This window comes from Augochlora pura, chromosome 7, assembly GCF_028453695.1.
Source record: "Augochlora pura isolate Apur16 chromosome 7, APUR_v2.2.1, whole genome shotgun sequence".
NCBI classification, from domain to species: domain Eukaryota; kingdom Metazoa; phylum Arthropoda; class Insecta; order Hymenoptera; family Halictidae; genus Augochlora; species Augochlora pura.
The window spans coordinates 23,505,179-23,520,129 of NC_135778.1; the positions used below are offsets into that span (position 1 = coordinate 23,505,179).

The following is a 14,951-nucleotide window of genomic DNA, read 5'->3' on the forward strand; positions in this document are numbered from 1 at the left end:
CGCTAAGGAAAAAGTTGCTTCAAATGACCTCAGGAACCCTCCATTTCAGGATTGTTAGATCTTTTTTGGACACCCTGTACAACTTGTATGTACAGTACACAACGTAGAGAGATTGACATTCTGACAGTTTTACTATCTATGCCGATAAGATCTATGCTATCTATGTTGCAGTATACCTATGATTTGCTATGAATTTAGTTGTTATGTATAGTAGTCGGTATGTAAATAAAATACGTCAAAAGTCATCAATACGTCAATCGTAGTGTTTATATTGTGTAATTATAGAATAGTGTTCAATGTATTTATAATTACAAATATTACATTTAGTTAAAATGGATAGCTCAAACGATTCAAGCTTATATAGGTTAGAAGGTACTGACAAAAGTCAAACTGGGGGTTTAATTATCCGTAAAAAGCCTTCTGATCATACATTCAAGAAACCTCAGATGTCTGTTCTGGGTCTTGATAAGCTTGCGAAACGTAAAAGACAAGAAAATGCGCAAGAGTCGAACTCGTCAAGATCACATTCACCAGAATCGGAGGTTAAAGAAAGAAAATACAGATCATATGCTGAGGAAACACCAACTCATACTGGTGGAGTAAATTCTGAAGCACAAAGAAGATTAGAATCTCGATTGAAACATCAGAGATTAAGTGCTCAGGACAAACATCATAGACATCATAGAGAGCATAGTAAAGATAGTGATTCTCGAAGAAGAGACAGAAGCAGAGATAGAGATAGGGATAGAGAAAGAGAAAAGAGTAGAAGCAGAGGTAGTGTTAGACAAACACCTTTAAGATTTAAAGATGAACCACAGACACCAATATTCAAAACAAAGGTAAATATAGAATTTTGGGTGACCACAATAAAGGTTGTCATTTCTAATTAAATGGAATGATTATGATTTATGATTCTTATAGGACCCAACATCCAGAAGTAATTGGGATGATGATGAGGATGAAGAACCAAGGAAGTCAAGTTGGGATCATCCAACACCGAATCTTTATAGCAACAGAGACAGCCGTGAAAGCACTAGAAGTGAATTCACTCCTTCATATAAATATAATTCTTGGAATAAAGATAAAGCCAGTGGTGCTACTCCCATGGTAGATGGAGAAGAGAAGGAATTGTGGGAAGAAGAACAACAGAGGTATCCATTTTTATAATGCTTTTAGCAAGTATGTTTTCAATTATTGCATTAACTAAAACCAAATGTTTGTTCATAGATTAGACAGGGAATGGTATGCCTTGGATGATGGAGAGAACCATGCATTTGCTGATGTATCCGAGGAGTATACACGCAAAAAAGAAATGGAACTTGAAGCAAAAAGACAAAAACGTCTCTCTGCGCAACAAAGGCAAATAAATAAGGATAATGAATTGTGGGAACGTAATAGAATGTTAACATCTGGAGTTGTAAGTTCATTGGACCATGATGATGACCCTGATGATGAAGGTGAAACCAGAGTGCACCTCTTAGTTCACAATGTTGTTCCACCATTTTTAGATGGTAAATTTATTTTTAAAATCTACCTTCTGCTAATTAAAATTTTGCCGTTTATTAAAATCTCTAGTTAATATAAATTTGTGTAGGTCGAATTGTATTCACTAAACAGCCTGAGCCTGTAGTACCTGTACGTGATCCCACTTCTGATATGGCTCTTGTTGCAAGGAAAGGTTCAGCATTAGTGCGGGCATATCGTGAACAGAAAGAGCGGCGTAGAGCACAGAAAAAACATTGGGAACTAGCTGGAACTCATATCGGAAATATTATGGGTGTTCGTGATAGGAATAAAGAAGATAAAGAAGAACCAGGGCAAGAGCACGATTTTAAAGCTGGTCAGAAATACGCTCGTCACATAGGAGCTGATGAAATTACAGGAGAAGCTAAATACAGAACTATTCAACATCAAAGGAGAAGTTTGCCTGTGTTTGCGGTACGCCAGGAACTGTTAAACGTTATTAGAGAAAACAGTGTTGTAGTTATAATTGGAGAAACTGGTAGTGGAAAAACAACACAATTAACACAATATCTCCATGAAGATGGATATAGTCGTAATGGAATAATTGGGTGCACGCAACCTAGAAGAGTAGCAGCTATGTCTGTAGCCAAAAGAGTTTCTGATGAGATGGCTACTAGCTTAGGGGATAAAGTTGGCTATGCTATTCGTTTTGAGGATTGCACTTCAAAAGATGTATGTATTATCTTTAAACAATATTTCTAACCTTAGTAAAAAATTGCGTATGTTGTTATTCCTCCAATATTTTTTTAGACTGTCATTAAGTATATGACTGATGGTATTTTATTAAGAGAAAGTTTAAGAGAGGGAGACTTGGATCGATATAGCGTTATCATTATGGATGAAGCTCACGAAAGATCTCTATCTACTGATGTGTTATTTGGTTTGCTAAGAGAAGTAAGCATTTTATTATTTATAATGAGATTTGAATAATAATCATTAACAATTAATAACATATTGCAGGTTGTAGCTAGAAGACACGATTTAAAATTAATCGTAACATCCGCTACCATGGATTCTAGTAAATTTTCAGCATTCTTCGGAAATGCTGCAACGTTCCAGATTCCTGGTCGCACATTTCCAGTAGAAATATTACATGCAAAAAACTCAGTAGACGATTATGTAGATGCCGCTGTAAAACAGGTGTTGCAAATACATTTGCAACCTCGTTCCGGCGATGTATTGGTATTCATGCCTGGTCAAGAAGACATTGAAGTCACCTGTGAAGCGTTGAAAGAAAGATTAGCTGAAATCGAATCAGCTCCACTGCTTTCTATTCTACCAATTTATTCACAATTACCTTCAGACTTGCAGGCTAAAATTTTTCAGCGTTCTGAAGGAGGTCTACGAAAATGTGTTGTAGCTACCAATATCGCAGAAACTTCGTTAACCGTGGACGGTATTGTATTCGTCGTTGATTCTGGATACTGCAAGTTAAAGGTTTACAATCCACGAATTGGTATGGATGCTTTACAAGTGTATCCTGTATCCAGAGCTAACGCTGACCAACGAGCTGGAAGAGCAGGACGTACTGGTCCTGGCACGTGTTTTAGATTATACACGAGAAGACAATACTTGGACGAGTTACTTCTAACTGGAGTTCCAGAAATACAGCGAACTAATCTTGCGAACACTGTATTATTGTTGAAATCTTTGGGTGTGCAGGATTTATTAGCGTTTCATTTCATGGACCCTCCTCCTCAAGACAATATATTGAATTCATTATATCAGCTGTGGATCTTGGGCGCTTTGGATCACACAGGACGTCTTACGCCTTTAGGACGACAAATGGCAGAGTTTCCCTTAGATCCTCCACAGTGTCAAATGCTGATAGTGGCTTCCCAACTGGGATGTACTGCCGACATACTTATCATAGGTATGTTTAGAAAATGATATAATTTTTCCAGCAAAAACGGTTACATGAATAATGTGTTTTTTTTCAGTTTCAATGTTATCAGTGCCGTCGATATTCTATAGACCCAAAGGGCGCGAGGAGGATTCTGATTCAGCAAGGGAGAAGTTCCAAGTACCAGAATCGGATCATTTGACGTACTTAAACGTGTACAATCAATGGAAAGCAAATGGCTATTCTAGTTCATGGTGTAATGACCATTTTATTCATGCGAAAGCCATGCGTAAAGTAAGAGAAGTGCGACAGCAACTTGAAGAGATTCTGAAGCAGCAGAAAATGGAAGTTGTGAGCTGCGGCACAGATTGGGATATCGTTCGGAAGTGCATTTGCTCGGCATATTTCCACCAAGCAGCCAGACTGAAGGGTATTGGCGAATACGTTAATTGCCGTACTGGAATGCCATGCCATCTCCATCCAACTTCCGCTTTGTTTGGTATGGGATTCACACCGGATTATGTGGTGTATCATGAACTTGTTATGACGGCTAAAGAGTATATGCAATGCGTCACTGCCGTTGATGGACACTGGCTTGCCGAACTCGGTCCTATGTTCTTCAGCGTGAAGGAAACTGGAAGAAGCGGACGAGCAAAGAGACAAAAGGCGATGCAACATTTGCATGAAATGGAAGGACAAATGAAAGAAGCGGAGGAAGAGATGAAAGCTAGAGCTCAGGAACAGCTGGAACGTGAGCAAGCTTCTATCAGAAAGTAAGTTGCTGTACCATTTTTAGTTACGTGCTTTACTGTTTTTGTTTGTTACTTAATTTTTCTGTTGTTTTATTACAGGAAAGAAATATTAACACCTGGTATCAGAGAGCCAGGAACTCCTGCTCCTTACCGTAAAACTCCAGGCAGATTAGGATTATAAGTACCATCTCAATATGTAAATATTAAGAATGATGTATTATATCACTTATGATGTTCTTGTAAAGAAATTACGTGACAATGCACGTACTGACTTATATTATTTTACATAATATGAAAAATGAAATATTTAACAATAAAAATTGTTTTAATAATAAAGTTCAATTTTTCAAAAGGATATATCTAAAATGTATTTTGTAAGACTGCTTCCCATAGGATATTAAACTTGAGAAATAAAATTAATAAAACTATGTTTATACCAATATTTATTATTAGTACAGACATATCACTTTTCCTATACACATCATGTATCGAAATATTTATATTATACCAATTTTATTTGCAACGTCGAGTGCGTCATAATCACGTGTTAATCGCACATATGCTTTCTTTTTACCATCAGGCCTGATTAAAGTGTTAACTTTGGCCACATCAACATCATACAACTTTTTGATAGATGCTTTAATGTGGTATTTGTTAGCACGTGTGTGTGCAATAAAAACTAATGTGTTGTTGTCTTCAATCTTTTTCATGGCTGCTTCGGTGGTCAATGGAAATTTGATAATATTAAATGCATCCATACTGAAAGGGAAAGGATTTATAATTACTTTCATTGTGTAAAAAAATTTGAATTACTTAAATATTTACAAATCATATTTGAACTTACCGATTCCTGTTTGGTACTGATTTCCTAGCATATTTTGGATTCCTTGCCGGCCTAAATGTTTTTGGCCGATGGAAATGTACAGATGTCCTTATTTTCCTTACTCTTGAACCATGGAAACACCTCCGGATCTACACAACACAAATATGCTTTATAATATATGCATAAATCAAAAAAAGTATTTATATTATAACATTCTCAGATCAGTAATGATGTGATGTTATCATAAACATTCATAGAGATTCCCTAATATATATTTCATCATGAGAAAGCAAAATGAAAGAAAATTATTATGAAGATTCAACTATATTATACATACATACAAATTGTATATCTTACCTTTTTCTGAACTTTGAGTGCCTTTTGAACAGGTCCAGCTGCTTTTCCACCTTTAGGTGTTTTCTTTGCAGCCTGGACATTCTTCTTGGGCTTACTGATCAGTGGCTTAGCAGCAACCTTAGGAGTAGGCTTTGCTGCTGGTTTTCCTGAAGGTTTAGCAGCATTCGTGGCTTTAGCCGCTGCTGGTTTCTTTGCTGCTGGCTTAGCTGCAGGTTTTGTCGCCTTTGATGTGGAAGCAGCTGTAGCTGGCTTCTTCTCAGCTTTCTTCTCCGTTTTCTTCTCAGCCGGTTTACCGGCTATAAACAAAAATTTATTATGAAACGATAATTCATTAATATAATATTCTTTAAACTCGTTTGTCTTTTAACCCGTATTTAATGATTATCTTCATTCACAATAATTGTAATGGCAAGTTAGCATTGACGCACGTTTTTTAGGTTATGACGACCATATACAATTACAAAATGACAATTTCGCAAATGTAACTTTCAATTTGTATCTACAGATTAAAAGTGTAAAATAACTATCTAACAAATGCTAGCATAATGAGACGATTATACGTATGTCGTATAAAAATGTTTGCTGCAAGTGTACATACAGAACCAACCACATGGTTAATGTTACAAGTGGTGATAAATTTAGAAAATGACGTTACATAACACCTATTTTATAAACATATTTATATTTATCGGAGGTTTGACATTTTCGTACTACTTCTATAAGTTTTTCAAAGATATTTCTATTCTATTTACAGTTAAAAAGAGTACCTGCTTTATCCGTAGGTTTGGGTTTTGGAGCCATCTTGCTAAAAAGAACGACACAGTAACCGGAAGTAGACGTATGGAAAATTATTTCAATACGTGAACTGTTGATATACTAATTCAATATTTTGTAAAGACATATGAAATTTATTAAATTTTTCAAATATAAAGTTATCGCAATTTCATTACAAATTTATTTTTAGAAGTATATGTAACAATTCAAATTGTTGAATCTACAGTACATATGTGATTTGTTCTTTTACAATAAATAATCATACGCGCAACTACATACTTTTATTTTACGACTGCCTTTAATTAAAATAACAATGCAAAAATATTACGGCAAGTAATATTAATTCATTACTTTAAGAAGTGTGGTTTTTTATTTCTATTCATGTGTAATAAGAATGTTCAAATACGAAACGTGTAGGATAGAGGTGTGCACCTGCCACAGCAACCAATGTTTTTATTTAGCTGAAAATTATTTCTGCTAGCAATGAGGGTGTATTCTATAATACGTTATTGTTCTCTGAAGCTTTGTAACATGTAACTGCATAGTAATATGTCTGAATGCATTAATTTATAAAATTTGTAAATAGTAGTATTAGTTAAACGTTTGATACATTACGAAACTTAAATTTCAATTATAAACTAAAAAGTGCATGTTGCCTAAATAATGCTGGAAACGCGTTCGGCTGTTTATAAAATGTTAGAAGTTGCGCGGTATGATAGACAGGTATGATTTAAATGTACTTTTATTTTAATCATTGCATTGTGAAGAAAAATGGTAGACATCGAAAAATTCAATAACCGAGATTGTTTATAGATGTGCATCATTTATTTTATAAGACTAATATTTATTGATGCTACATTAGAATTTTTTATTCGTTGTATGTATATATGTTAATGACTTTTTTTAAAGATTGTGATGTAACGTAATTATCATTGTATTATTTATTTACGAATGACACGCAGGAACCTTATTTTTCAAATGTATTATATGTAATAATATACATATACATAAATATAATCATTAAATAATTTTATTTAGATCGATAATTGGCCGCCACCATTTTCATCCGACATTACACCATACACTGAAACAAACTTCAGTACGCTTGTTAGGCGATCGTGTGCGTCGAATAGTTTATCTCTGAGGATTTCGAAAACGATAATAGTAGGAGATGTTTCTGTTGGAAAATCATGTTTAGTAAATCGGTAATTATATTTATTATAGGTATAATCGAATTTCATAAAATAAAGATAAAATTTAATATTGTTTACATTACAGATTTTGTCACAAAACATTTGATGCTAACTACAAAGCAACAATTGGAGTAGATTTTGAAGTGGAGACATTTAATATCCTTGGCATTCCCTTTCACTTACAAATGTAAGTTTTGCATAAATAAATAAGTAAAAAAATTCTGTTAGTAATTATTATTATTGTGTTATTATGATTACGATTATTATTATTCTATTTGATTTAGATGGGACACGGCTGGTCAGGAAAGATTTAAATCTATTGCAGCCTCTTATTACAGGGGTGCCAATGGTAGTTATTAGCACGTCATACTATAAATATCATAGTATAATAATAAAGAATTTATTTATTGTTATATTTTAGTAATTGTTGTTACATTTGATTTGAGCAATTTAATATCTTTGGGACATTGTGAACGATGGTTGATCGAGGCTGCTAAAAGTAATAAGGAGCCATACCATGTGTTTCTAGTAGGCACAAAGCGAGATTTGTTGGTAAATCACATAGTTTTATTATATTAATCAAATACTATATAGAGCTGAATAAAAATTCAATTTGATCAGGAATAATATTTTGCAGTCAAATCAAATATATAGAATAATAGAAAATAGAGCCATTGCTGTGGCACAGAAATTGAAAGCTGAATTCTGGGCTGTATCATCTAAAACAGGGGATGGTGTATCAGAATTATTTACAAGAATTGCTGTATTGACTTTTCACTCAATGGTTTTAAATGACTTACAATGTACTAAAGGAAAAATCAATATCGGCTCTGACTTAATAAGTATGTTAAATGACTAAATAGTTAATGCTTTTGTTCCATGAATATTTCACTTTAAAATGCGCTTCTTTCAGCTCTTAACAATCAGACAGTAAATCTTAAACAAAGGAGGAAGAAGAACAAATGCTTTGAGTGTCCTGGTTCAGTTATAGAATATTAAACAAAGATGTTAAACATATGAAAAAAGCAAAACTCTTGTGTATTATCATTGAAACAATATCAATTTTATTAAAATAATGCTGTGTCTTATATCCGTTTGTGATAAATATTTTAATACAAATCCAATGCAATCGACGATTATTAAATATTTATTAAATAATTATTATAATTATAATTATTATAATAATTATTATCAAAATTATTAAATAGCGGTTAACGATTTATGATTCAAATTTCTATTAATCAATCATAGTGTTTGAGGATTCATTTTTTGAGATCGTAAACATTAATCAGTTCAAACTTTTAATCGATTAATGTTTGATTATGGATCGAACGAAGCCGAAATTGTACTGTTTTTACAAAGATGTTTGAATAAACCGCGCACAAAGGAACCTTCCGGTTACGTATCAAGTAGAGATTCACCCGATAATCTTGCTTTGTTCTTCATGTTTGTCCATCCTTCTTGGACTTGGATTCACTCATGTATTTCTCGTAACCGGAAGAAATACGTTCTGCTCGGAGATTCGACAGATAAAGTTGACGACATACGGTCGGTCAGGCTGTAAATCATTTAATGTGTGGCACATCGACAGATCTGACGCACACGCGTTGTCACGTCAATCTATCTGTCCTTCATAATAGTGAAAATCCGTAGTGCCTAGATTATTTTTTGCGCGAGTGCAACACATCGAAATTAAAGAAACTGTAGTCACGTGGCACGTCGCTTCACCCAGTTTTTTATCAAGAAAAATTTTACGGAGAACAATTGCTTCCAACAATCGAAACTTCATTTCACCGAAAACGCTTCTTCAGGTAAATGGACGTGTACACTTCAACAGGTAGTAGTGTCAATTATGGTGGTGGTAGTATATAGTACATAACAGGTAGTAGTATACGTGGTGGTCTCTCGATTGAGCATGAGTTAAATCATTTGTTATTTGTTGTTATATTATATTATATGTTGTAGTTTTATTTATCTATAAAGTACTAAACTTTCAAGTCAATTATTACTACTGTTATAAATGTGTTTAATTTTACATGCAAATATTTTCCTAGCCCATTTTAATAAAAACTTCCTTCGAACTTAACATAAATATTCAATGTTAATGAATATCTTGATATAAACGATATCAACAATTGTAAAAGTAGATATTCTTCGTTTTAAATTTTGATTAATTCGTGATATTATAATTTACCAGAAATAAACTGAATTAGCTGAAAAGCTATCTAAACAATAGTGTCATATACGTAATTAAGATTTGATGTAAAACAGAGACAACAGTTGGTATCATGCAGTCACGAAATATAAAAATTTGATATTTTATTGAACATCTGCATCTATGTACATATCTATAACAGATATAATTTTATTCTACGCAAACTAGTTTTTGTTTTATTGCAGTTTTTACAAATCATATAATTTTGATACGCTAAATATGTTTTCATAAAAATAATATATTATAATATAATAGAATTTATTACAGCTACTATATTTTACTATTGTTCAAATAGATTAATTGATCTAGATTATTGTATCATACATATAATGTGATATAGATTATTTTATCTTTGAATTTATCTCTAATTATGTAACAGCTATTCAGGTTTGAATCTCTACATATTATAAGTTACAGGATTATTTAATTAATGCAAAAGTAGTCAGAAGTAATTTTAATATAAATTATACTATAGTTACAAACAAAAGTATTAGCACTATTATTGAACTATCTTCTAATTACAGAATTGTAGATATATAAATTTAAAGAACAAAATGATAATTTCTATAGAAAGTTATTACATCTATATCTGAAGACACACAAAGTATTAAAAAACTAGTTGTCTAACTTTTATCTTGCATGTACTTCTTTAATTACCATAAATACTGTAAGAAATTTTTTTGATTAATTCCGGTTAGAGTAATACTTCCTTATCATTCTTTGTATGTCTATTATATGGTCCATGAAATATGTTTACTACTTCTGTAGTTTCTATAATCAATTTGATTCTCCATACATCTTAGTCATTCTATTATATAAGGCCAATTCAAGTCCAGTATGTAATTAGTTTGTACAATGTATTCCAGGAAAATGAAATAATACATTTAAGTTCTAGAACCTGTACTTATTTAATAATATTTAAGTAATACAATATATTTGTATCGAAATATTTGTTTACATAACAAATGAATTTACTTATTTCCGTTATAATGATATCATAGAATAATAAAAACAAAGGTACACTTTAAGGTTAAAGTAATCCGAATATGTTGCAGTGTGCAAATAGTTTTCAACATTGAAAGTAAGACATGCTTCCTTGTTAAATATTCATAGAACACTTTGTATTCAGTATTCGCGGAACTATAGAAATAAATGCGTAACAGGAAAAATCTAAATGTGAATACATACTAACGAGTGGGTCACGTGTGAACGTTGTCTCAAAGATATGAAATTTTGTATGTACTTTTTAAAATGAATAATTTTATAAGCGACGTAAACATTTTTATTGAAACTCCATGTTCATTCACACATTTATTAACATTAGGAATATATGCCAAGTAATCGAAACGAAAATTTAAAAAGCAGTAGCCGTCTAACCATTTTCATCATATGAACACTAGGATTGCCATGTGTTAGTTTTAAAGCGTGCATCTGTTGCATAACTGGATTATACATACACATGTAGCGTGATAGATATACACTACATCATGGTTCGAAAATTCTGATGTCAATTGTTGTGACGTAATTGGATTATACACAATATATCGTACGTATATTTATCAAACATGATCGCAATTACAAGTGAAAATGTTTTGCGTTACGAATATCCGACGATTTCTGATATTCATTTTTTACCTACACATGGATACGTGTGCCATGCGTGCTGTCAATTCACTGACTGCCTACTATGTACCACTACCAATTATCTCAGTCAGCAATCTGGCTTCTGGCGCCAACTATCAATTACGCGTGGAGAATAACACATGCATAATTCATCAAGCAAGAAAACATTCTCAGTAATTTATCCCAGTTTTTGATATTTCTGCCCAATAATTAGTATTTTGTCAGTTTTGTTTTACTTAATTAAAAACTCAGGTACATATAAAATTTGGTTAAAAGACTTTTAGCGAATATTTCATATGTTTGTATGAAATAATTCTTATTCCAATTTTTTTTTTATAGAATCGTCTTCAAGGTACTCAGAATTGTAATTTATTCTAAATTTGGTATTGATATCAAATAACTATATAATTAATACTATAATAAAATGTAGAATAATTAGTCGCTTCAAGATCAACTGAACGTCATATTTAATAAAAAATAATAGTAGTGTGTAATCAAAATGAACATATACAAAATAATATATACATATATATAAATAAGTATAAACTATATATAAAAGTAGACATAAATTACACACAAAAATTAATATAAACAAATACTGTAAATGATTCTTGTAATCGTTGTACGTATGAAAAATGAAAATCAGTTGTACGTCTGTTTGTTAATCGCTTGACCTATACAAAGAGGCACGTAATCGGCACCTATGACATTCATTCATTCCAAAAGTACCGTTTTTCTTTTCTACCTTTCACTTTCTCTCAATCAGATAAAGATTAATTATTTTGCTGAAATTCCTGTTCCTGGTTACGGATAACGCCATGACACTTTCACCGGAAAAACTGATATCGTCACGTTTATATTTCACAAACATTTGCGCGGTATACGAAGCCTAGTATTGTGTGCTATATGGGAACTTAATACATATTTAAGCAGCTATTGAATAACTGGAAAGTAGAAGTGAATTCGTTTTGTTCAGTTTGGCATAAATAATGGTTGCTCGTATGGAAATATTCTTTAATTCTGTCCACAGTTTTGTACTGTCACAATGATAATTAACAAAGCATTGTCTAAGTTGCATCCCTGTGCAGGAACAGTAAGAAGACATTAATTAATTGGCATTCATTAAAAATAACTTATTGATCTTGGATATAACCTGGACCGATTATATCAAGATGAAAAATTATTGGATAATCAATTCTTCCTTATCGGTACAAGATGTTTGCTAGAACATTTTCTTCTATCATTTTCCTGGTTTTCAGCCAGTTATCATGACTTGACTAAAAATGTTTACATGCTGACAACATTTTCTTATCTACAAAATATTAGAGAAGTAAGCACGGTTTGATAGATGTTTTTATGTCAGTGGATTTTTTTATAGCAATTTTAAACGATGAATTAACATTTTCAATTGAATAGGAATTCAGTTTGTAATCAGGAGTTCCATACCGACGACACCTACTCATGAACAATCATTGAATTTAATACGAACTTCGTAGATCAATGATATCTGCTTATTAAAAGTTATTGAAATGAATGATATTAAAGAATGAATAATATAATTATGGAATGTTAAGTGAAGAATATCAATTGCTGTTCGATCTCAAATACATATGCAAAAATAAATTCACTTAATTCATTTGCATATATGTTAAAAATGGTTAAAAATGTTACAATGAATGAAAACAATTGATACAATTTTGTTTTCAACAATCGATTCTTGTCTTCAATTATTTGTATTATTGTAACTAGAGTGATAACGATGAAACCATAGAAGGATCTATCAATATTGAACTCGTGCATTCGAAGATTTACTGTATTTGTCATGAAACAACTGACGGTAGAACGTTATCTTCCGACGATGGTTAACAATCGAATACAATGGGAGTTAGATTAACGAATGAGTCTGCAATGTCAGAATGAGAAACTTATTTTATTGTACGCTTTTGATTTATGGGCTGTTATCTGCCTTATCATTGTTTAGAACCTCTTATCGATGTTGTATATCCCACTTAGTATCAATCCTGCCGATTTTGAGGGGCAAAGACCCAGTAGCCACGTATGCTCAATGAGATTGTCTTCCGGTTAAAAATTCAATTCAACTCATTTCAATAAATTCGGTATCTAAATATACGACTTTTAGATCTTGCAACAACAAAATTACTACAAGTTATGCGCGATGTGTACTGTTAAATGAAATACTATTAGATTTGAAGTAATATCCATTTAAATAAGCACAAGGAAGCACTGTTGTCGTCAAAAACAATTCTGAAAGACGAACGGGTACGAATAATAATTGACTGTAACAATGCATCAGAAGCGGCGAGCGTGACCGAGGTCAGTAATTAATATACATATAATACAATTAATACGCCGCATCAATTGAATTTAAATTGAATAATAATTGCAAAATTTGATCGAGCCAATAGAACATTAATGAACAATGTCAAACTGTATTATGGTAATTTACGGCGCTGTGACGTATTGTTTATTAACTATAACAAGACATAATAATAACAATGTTAAACAATAACAGCGCCGCTGTTTTTGAACTCGAACTGTCTGATTGCGAAATTATAATCAATTTTACGATTACTGTAAAGTAATTCGAGAGACTACAAATCAAAATACCGAAATTCAGCGTTTTCAATAATACAATACGCTAAGGTGATATGACCGAGCGAAAATCTAGTGTCTAGAATGACACGTAGAAAAAATTGATCTAACTAATGAATTTTAAATGTATCATTTTACTGGGATTGAACGAAGTTCATGGCTATTTTTGTGAAATAAATGACGCCAGTGATTGCGTCGCTGCCGGGTCAAGGAGTTTCGATCGAAAACGATTGGAAAATTAACTAAAATTCGGCTGTTTTCCATTTCTACTAGGTTTACATCAATCATAAATATTTGCAGTGGTTTGTTAATTATTTATCAGTAATAATTGACCGAGCGAAAATCTAGTGTCTAGAATGACACGTAGAAAAAATTGATCTAACTAATGAATTTTAAATGTATCATTTTACTGGGATTGATCGTGAGGTGGGAAAAATTGCCATTAATATTTCAACACGCTTCGATATAAAATTATTTTTTCAAATTTCAACCAACTGATTTGCAATTTCTTCGGAAAGTTAGAGGAATCAATTAACTAAATAATAGTAAAAAAAACTACAGATTAACTGGGTAGAAAATATTCAAGGCGGTGTACATAATTATTTTATCGGAATTGTGCCGATCATTGAAAAAATAAACATATAGATTTAATTGAATTTATATACAGATTTATGTTTATATTTTTCAAATATATAAAATTGCCCAGTGTATTCAGATTTTTGCCACTGTGTCTATGTATCATTGACTTAACGTAATTGATGTTATCATATTAGCAAGTTTTCTTATCACTACGTACATCACAGCGAGTAAGGAGAATCGAAAAAAGGTGAATGATCAAGATAAGGTGCTGATAGTACTGACGTCAGCAGTGAATGAAACAAGAATAATGGAAACGACCGACCATTAGAGCCGAGAACGAAAAACGACAAAGACGTGAAGCTACGTACACGGTCCAATACGCCGATTCAACCGGAGAATACTTTTTCGTCGTTGCCGTTAGTGTAACTGGATACGTCACACGCGCTTACGTATTTGTGTCTTTATTGTGTAATCGTTTTCTCGTTGCCCAACGCACTAACCGAGTCACGTATGCCGAGATAAACGTAAGTCGGTGACATAATTAAGCGAAATATTCCTATTCTTGAGGCTGACCCTTCAACTTCCTTGGATGCCTTGATAACAGATACCGTACAATTATTCCCAGGCACTGTAACGCTATACTTATAAAACTTGC

At 32.4% G+C, this 14,951-nt stretch overlaps 3 protein-coding genes across 3 annotated transcripts; 2 read left to right on the forward strand and 1 right to left on the reverse strand.

Moving 5' to 3' along the window:
* The first annotated feature begins 176 nt into the window (after positions 1-176).
* Positions 177-4,488, forward strand: L(1)g0007 (ATP-dependent RNA helicase l(1)G0007). The gene is made up of 8 exons (XM_078187139.1): positions 177-839; positions 922-1,151; positions 1,228-1,511; positions 1,595-2,196; positions 2,275-2,418; positions 2,485-3,397; positions 3,465-4,140; positions 4,219-4,488. The coding sequence occupies exons 1-8, from the start codon at positions 333-335 to the stop codon at positions 4,298-4,300; spliced, it is 3,438 nt and encodes a 1,145-aa protein (XP_078043265.1). The 5' UTR covers positions 177-332; the 3' UTR covers positions 4,301-4,488.
* Positions 4,489-4,545: 57 nt separating this feature from the next.
* Positions 4,546-6,152, reverse strand: Rpl23a (ribosomal protein L23A). Its single transcript, XM_078187141.1, has 4 exons — positions 6,067-6,152; positions 5,300-5,595; positions 4,964-5,091; positions 4,546-4,878 (listed from the first exon to the last, which is right to left on the reverse strand). The coding sequence occupies exons 1-4, from the start codon at positions 6,098-6,100 to the stop codon at positions 4,617-4,619; spliced, it is 720 nt and encodes a 239-aa protein (XP_078043267.1). The 5' UTR covers positions 6,101-6,152; the 3' UTR covers positions 4,546-4,616.
* A 420-nt stretch (positions 6,153-6,572) lies between these two features.
* On the forward strand, positions 6,573-8,381 carry LOC144473250 (ras-related protein Rab-34). The gene is made up of 7 exons (XM_078186953.1): positions 6,573-6,796; positions 7,112-7,278; positions 7,352-7,453; positions 7,551-7,615; positions 7,688-7,818; positions 7,904-8,108; positions 8,180-8,381. Exons 1-7 carry the CDS (start codon positions 6,737-6,739, stop codon positions 8,263-8,265), a joined length of 816 nt encoding a protein of 271 aa, XP_078043079.1. The 5' UTR covers positions 6,573-6,736; the 3' UTR covers positions 8,266-8,381.
* The last annotated feature ends 6,570 nt before the right edge of the window (positions 8,382-14,951 follow it).

Bases quoted from the DNA above. Each gene is read 5' to 3' on its own strand.
- Rpl23a (XM_078187141.1), bottom strand. From the start codon at position 6,100: ATGGCTCCAAAACCCAAACCTACGGATAAAGCAG. The intron at 5,596-6,066 runs GTACTCTTTTTA...TTTTGTTTATAG, and splicing joins CAAACCTACGGATAAAGCAG to CCGGTAAACCGGCTGAGAAG. The intron at 4,879-4,963 runs GTAAGTTCAAAT...TTTCCCTTTCAG, and splicing joins TCAGTACCAAACAGGAATCG to TATGGATGCATTTAATATTA.
- LOC144473250 (XM_078186953.1), top strand. From the start codon at position 6,737: ATGCTGGAAACGCGTTCGGCTGTTTATAAAATGTTAGAAGTTGCGCGG. The intron at 7,616-7,687 runs GTAGTTATTAGC...GTTATATTTTAG, and splicing joins TTATTACAGGGGTGCCAATG to TAATTGTTGTTACATTTGAT. The intron at 7,819-7,903 runs GTAAATCACATA...AATATTTTGCAG, and splicing joins GCACAAAGCGAGATTTGTTG to TCAAATCAAATATATAGAAT.